The 6,809-nt window shown below is 37.7% G+C and overlaps 1 protein-coding gene across 1 annotated transcript; it reads left to right on the top strand.

Moving 5' to 3' along the window:
- Nucleotides 1–5,126: 5,126 nt before the first annotated feature.
- On the top strand, nt 5,127–6,506 carry LOC126452454 (uncharacterized). Its single transcript, XM_050091085.1, has one exon. It carries the CDS (start codon nt 5,127–5,129, stop codon nt 6,504–6,506), a length of 1,380 nt encoding a protein of 459 aa, XP_049947042.1.
- Nucleotides 6,507–6,809: the final 303 nt, after the last annotated feature.

The following is a 6,809-nucleotide window of genomic DNA, read 5'->3' as shown; positions in this document are numbered from 1 at the left end:
AACTAGTGTTGCACAGATCGGGGCGTGGAATGTCAGATCCCTTAATCGGGCAGCTAGGTTAGAAAATTTAAAAAGGGAAATGGATAGGTTAAAGTTAGATATAGTGGGAATTAGCGAAGTCTGGTGGCAGGAGAAACAAGACTTCTGGTCAGGCGAATACAGGGTTATAAATACAAAATTAAATAGGGGTAATGCAGTAGTAGGTTTAATAATGAATAGAAAATAGGAGTGTGGGTAAGCTACTACAAGCAGCATAGTGAATGCATTATTGTGGCCAAGATAGACATGAGCCCATGCCTACTACAGTAGTACAAGTTTATATGCCAAATAGCTCTGCAGATGACGAAGAAATTGAAGAAATGTGTGATGAGATAAAAGAAATTATTCAGATAGTGAAGAAAGATGAAAATTTAATAGCCTTGGGTGACTGGAATTCGATAGTGGGAAAAGGACGAGAAGGAAACGTAGCAGGTGAATATGGATTGGGAGTAAGAAATGAAAGAGTAACCCGTCTGGTAGAATTTTACACAGAGCATAACTTAATCATAGCTAACACTTGGTTCAAGTATCATAAAAGAAGGTTGTATACATGGAAGAAGCCTGGAGATACTGGCAGGTTTCAGACAGATTATATAATGGTAAGACAGAGATTTAGGAACCAGGTTTTAAATTGTAAGACATTTCCAGGGGCAGATGTGGACTCTGACCACAATCTATTGGTTATGAACTGTAGATTAAAACTGAAGAAATTGCAAAAAAGTGGGAATTTAAGGAGATGGGACCTGGATAAACTGACTAAACAGAGAGGTTGTACAGAGTTTCAGGGAGAGCATAAGGGGACAATTGACAGCAATTGGGAAAAAAATAGAGTAGAAGAAGAATGGGTAGCTTTGAGGGATGAAGTAGTGAAGGCAGCAGAGGATCAAGTAGGTAAGAAGACGAGGGCTAGTAGAAATCCTTGGGTGACAGAAGAAATATTGAATCTAATTGATGAAAGGAGAAAATATAAAAATGCAGTAAATGAAGTGGGCAAATACGAATACAAACATCTCAAAAACGAGATCGACAAGAAGTGCAAAATGGCTAAGCAGGGATGGATAAAGGACAAATGTAAGGATGTAGAGGCTTATCTCACTAGGGGTAAGATAGATCCTGCCTACAGGAAAATTAATGAGACCTTTGGAGAAAAGAGAACCACTTGTATGAATATCAAGAGCTCAGATGGAAACCCAGTTCTAAGCAAAGAAGGGAAAGCAGAAAGGTGGAAGGAGTATATAGAGGATCTATACAACAGACAAGTACTTGAGAGCAATATTATGGAAATGGAAGAGAATGGGGAGATTGATAGGGCACTGGAAGACCTAAGTCGAAACAAGGCCCTGGGAGTAGACAACATTCCATTAGAACTACTGACAGACTTGGGGGAGCCAGTCCTGACAAAACTCTACCATATGGTGAGCAAAATGTATGAGACAGGCGAATATACCGACAGACTTCAAGAAGAATGTAATAATTCCAATCCCAAAGAAAGCAGGCATTGACAGATGTGAAAATTACCGACCTCTCAGTTTAATAAGCCACGGCTGAAAATACTCACGTGAATTCTTTACAGACGAATGGAAAAACTGGTAGAAGCCGATATCGCGGAAGATCAGTTTGAATTCCGTAGAAATATTGGGACACGTGAGGTAACACTGACCCTACGACTTATGTTAGAAACTAGATTAAGAAAAGGCAAACCTACGTTTCTAACATTTGTGGACTTAGAGAAAGCTTTTGACAATGTTGACTGGAATACTCTCTTCAAATTCTGAGGGTGACAGGGATTAAAACACAGGCAGCGAGAGGCTATTTACAATTTGTACAAAAACCAGATGGCAGTTATAAGAGTCGAGGGGCATGAAAGGGAAGCAGTGGTTGGGAAGTGAATGAGACACGGTTGTAGTCTATCCCTGATGTTGTTCAATCTGTATATTGCGCAAGCAATAAAGGAAACAAAAGAAAAGTTTGGAGTAGATATTAAAATCCGTGGAGAAGAAAAAAAACTTTAAGGTTCGCAGATGACATTGTAATTCTGTCAGAGACAGCAAAGAACTTGGAAGAGCAGTTGAACGGAATGGACAGTGTCTTGAAAGGAGGATATAAGATGAACATCAACAAAAGCAGAACGAGGATAATGGCATGTAGTCGAGTTAACTCGAGTGATTCTGAGGTAATTAGCTTATGAAATGAGACAGTTATAGTAGTAAAGGAGTTCTGCTATTTGGTGAGCAAAATAATTATTAATGGTCGGTGTAGAGAGGATATAAAATGTAGACTAGCAATGGCAAGGTAGGTGTTTATGAAGAGTAGAAATTTGTTTCTGAGAATATTTGTATGTAGTGTAGCCATGTATGGAAGTGAAACATGGAGAATAAATGGTTTGGACAAGAAGAGAATAGAAGCTTTCGAAGAAGAACGCTGAAGATTAGATGGGTAGATCGCATAACTAATGAGGAGGTATTGAATAGAATTGGGGAGAAGAGGAGTTTGTGGCACAACTTGACAAGAAGAAGGGACAGTTGGTTGGACATGTTCTGAGGCATCAAGGGATCACCAATTTAGTATTGGAGGGCAGTGTGGAGGGTAAAAATCGTAGAGGGAGACCAAGAGATGAATACACTAAGCCGATTCAGAAAGATGTAGGCTGCAGTAAGTACTGGGAGATGAAGCAGCTTGCACAGGATAGAGTAGCATGGAGAGCTGCATCAAACCAGTCTCAGGACTGAAGACCACCACAACAACAATCATAGAGTTTTCTACTTTCCATGTTGAATTTGTCTGCAGTACAATTTTCTGATTGTATATCGATATATTCACACACTTTGATCCACACTATGAGTATTAGTTGACAAATAATTAACAGCACATGCATTGTTAATAAATTTATATTATTCTTAATGTTTTTACCATTCGGTTTTAAATGCAGACAAAAATATGTTTCTATTTATACTTTTATTATTAGTATCGATATGTAATCGATATTGCAACATCACAGGAAGTTCCTCATTTTTAAAATTGCAAAAAAATCTACACACAAATATATATCTTCAGCAATCTTTAAATAAACTAATTCTGATAAATAATCTGATCACTGGAAATATCCTTAATGTTATTTCGACCTATGGTATGTTCTGAAATGTATTATATTACATTTGTTTGGTACCAATTGAGTCAGAATGTTTTCAGACTGACCAAGAAATTCTTTGGAATTCATGATGAACTCTTAAGTTTTATGCTTTTATATTTACTTGTGACATTTTGCTGATACATGTGAAATGTCACGTGAAAGAGTGAATAAAGCAATTAATGAGACAAAAGAAGTATTATCTCCATGTCGAACGTCTCAAACCCTGGACCATAAATTGGATATTATGCGACATCTTTCTCACTGCTGGACACTATGCACTTTTCAAAGATATCGTAAGTGAACTTCTGTAAATATATGTTTAATGCATTATCTTTTGGTCTTAGAAACAGATTGCTGCACAATAATCTTTGTTTTCAAGTAATGTCTATGAGACTCAAAACTTAAAAGCTAAATCAAGGGTAGTGCATAATATGTGGGGGCTGCTACTGGGATTATAAACTGTTTTGACTAGAGTACTAATATTTTTTTCCATCACAGGGAAGTCACACAAAAGAAAATATATTTTGATAAAAATTATGTATGCAAAATGCTGTGTAGAAACATGGAATTTGGAAGGTGAATTAACCCTGATTTGGATTTGGAAGCTGTAAGAGAACATTATGCAAATACAGACTATCAGTAAATGAAAACAAATAAAAAATTTGAAGAGTTTTGCATGAGGCTACGGAGGAAACTATAATCTACACATTGAAGAATTATTGAAATTATGACATTTGTAGTAAAGTACTTTATTGTCATATGAAAAAGAGTGAAAATAATGGAGTACAAACTGAAGCAGTTGTGAGGTGTCGGGGTGGAGAAGAGTTTGTACCTCTTTAATTCAGACGAATTTTGCATGAGAACGAGACATGCACTCGACTGCCTTCTTATCTACCATTTAATTAATTATGAGCACAACGGTAATGGAAGAAAATGATGGTGGACCATGCTAGTAGGTAAAATAGGGAGTGCACACTCACAATACCGTCACTTGAGGTTACTTTGCTCCATAGGGTCAAACTTTCCTCCATTTGAAAAAAAGTTTCTTTGGTTCATAGATGCTACACTACTTGCTGTATATCTGTGAACAATGTTTTCTATGAAAGGTAACACTTACAGGTTGGCACCCTTGCTTGCATGTTCAGTTGTCGGCCATTCTGAATTTTTCACAAGCATCTTAGTAAAGATGTTCATAAGTAAGTATAAAACTAAGCTGGAAAAACCTGTGTTTTTCACATGGTGAACTGGTCACTGTGAAGATCAGTTACCATTATTTTAATTACTCAGAACGTCTAGCTGCTGAAAAGTATCGTAGTTTTTCGTTTGATTGATTATTGTTTCTGTCATTATCAATTTACTGTTGTAGGTTACGAAATTTCTTACTTTGGGGAAACATTGCACAACAACAAAAGTGGTGCAAAGTAACCGCAGGGTGCATTTCTTCCACATCTACGCACATTTCTGACTTATTTTACCTCCGTAGCGTGCCGCTGGCAGTGAATAATGGTTGTAATCTCTTTCAGACTCGTGAAAATGCCACGGAAGTATAAGAGAATGGTCGTAAATAGGCGATACTGTGATTACAGCCCAGAAACTCTGGAGAATGCCTACAAGCCATTAGGAGGAAGGAGATATCACAAAGGAAAGCTGAAAAACTTTTTAATATCCCAAGAAGAACCATAATTAATAAACTGAAGTGAAAGGAAGGAAGTAATTCACGACCAGGTTTTCCACAGATTTTTACTAATGAAGTAGAAGCAGAGTTTGTAAAATGTGTTTTGCAATTGAGTAAATATGGGTTCCCTGTTACTCCAATGGAACTCCGAATGATTGTGAAGTCATACCTTGCCAGACAGGGACGTTAAGTCCTAGAATCAAAGACAATTGTCCAGGCTATGAATGGCTCTTGGGCTTCACCAAAAGCCACTCTGAACTTTCTGCACATTTTGCAACCAACATGAAAAGGAGTAGAGCTGCAGTTTATGAGCGTGTTCTCAGAGAATATGTTGAACATTTGCAAGTTGAACTGAAAGATATGCCACCTAGTAATATATGGAATTTTGATGGAACCAACCTAACCGACGATCCAGGGAAAAAGAAAGTACTCACAAAAAGAGGTTCAAAATATTCAGGAAACATCTGTAATTCCTCCAAGAGCAGCATATCTGTAATGCTTGCTGGCAATGCCGAGGGAGAAGTTTTGCCTCCATTTGTTGTTTACAAATTAGCACATCTATGGTCTACATGGACAGAAAATGGGCTCATTGGCTACCTTTACTCACATAGTCCTAGCGGATGGTTTGACAGTAATACATTTAGCGAGTGGTTCACCAAGTTGATGCTATCAAGACTGAAAAAGCTCGTAGGAAAGAAAGTAGTAATCTGTGACAGTTTGTTCTCACATTTGACAACTTATGTTCTAGCGCTCTGCGGTGAGAATAACATTTCGTTTATCAGTCTACCAGCAAACAGTACTCACATTACACAGCCTTTGGACGTTACTTTCTTCGGACCTATGAAACTGGCCTGGAGAAAGGTCCTTACAGAGTGGAAAAGTAGCAGGCAAGGTTTCAAAGGCACTGTCTTGCAGAAACAGCATTTCCCATTTCTGTTAAAGAGATTAATGGTCATAGTTGGCAAGAACTCAGCAAAGAACCTAATGGCAGATTTCCAAAAGTGCAGTATTTATCCAATCAATGTTGATGAAATTCTTTGCAGTCTTCTGTCACGAACTTGTGACAAAGATGCGGTACAAGACTCTTTCATTGAAGCCCTTGAGAATAAGAGAACTGAATGGACTACTGGTGCTGCCAGTAACAGAGGAACAAAGAAGCTTTCAGTCACACCTGGTAAAAGTGTGACAGTAATGCAAAAAAAGGTTTTGAAGAAATACAGAGGAAGTCACAAAAATCAAGATAGTAGTTCAGGAAAAGATTCTGATGCCATTTCTCTCAGAGATTCTTCTGAAGATGAGGATTATCTGAGATCTCAAGTCAGGTCACCATCACCTGTAGAGTTCAAAGTGGATGAAACCCAGTTACTAACCAGGCCGAAGAAGAAAAGTCCAGAATTTGGTGAAGTTGTGCACACTGTGGGCCAGTACGTGATCTTCAAATATGAGGGGGAATATTTTCCTGGATTAATTACTGATGTAAGCGATGATGGAGCTACAATAAGTTCAATGCAAAAGTCTAAGAAATCATGGAAGTGGCCAATGCCGAGAGATGAAATTAAGTTTGAGTTCGATGAAATAATTTGCACCATTCTGCCTCCAAAACAGATAAGCAAACGTGGCTTATTCTCCATACCAAAGCTTGAAGGATACTGGACCCATTAACTCACAATATAGGTTACATTTCGTGTTAAATCTTTAATTTGTTAAACTATTTTGATAATAAAATTTGTTTCTGCTAACGAGACTGTTATTTTTTCTTAATTCTGATGGTCAATCATTGCTCCAGTACTCTGTAGTCCTCATTTTTTTAGTAACTGCTTTATTCCCTTTCATTCCTATGGCCAATCATAAATCCAGACCACTGTAATCCTCATTTTTATCGAAATTTAGGCATCCGGTGCAAGGTATCCCCACGGCAATGAAACTTTGCACTACTTTTTTTAAAAGACAATAAAATATAGAAAT

Source organism: Schistocerca serialis, chromosome 1 (assembly GCF_023864345.2).
Source record: "Schistocerca serialis cubense isolate TAMUIC-IGC-003099 chromosome 1, iqSchSeri2.2, whole genome shotgun sequence".
NCBI classification, from domain to species: domain Eukaryota; kingdom Metazoa; phylum Arthropoda; class Insecta; order Orthoptera; family Acrididae; genus Schistocerca; species Schistocerca serialis.
The sequence above is the reverse complement of the archived record's forward strand: the minus strand, read 5'-3'. Positions and strand labels throughout refer to the sequence as shown.

What these genes read in the sequence shown, in the direction of transcription:
- LOC126452454 (XM_050091085.1), top strand. Translation starts at nt 5,127, where the DNA reads ATGAAAAGGAGTAGAGCTGCAGTTTATGAGCGTGTTCTCAGAGAATAT.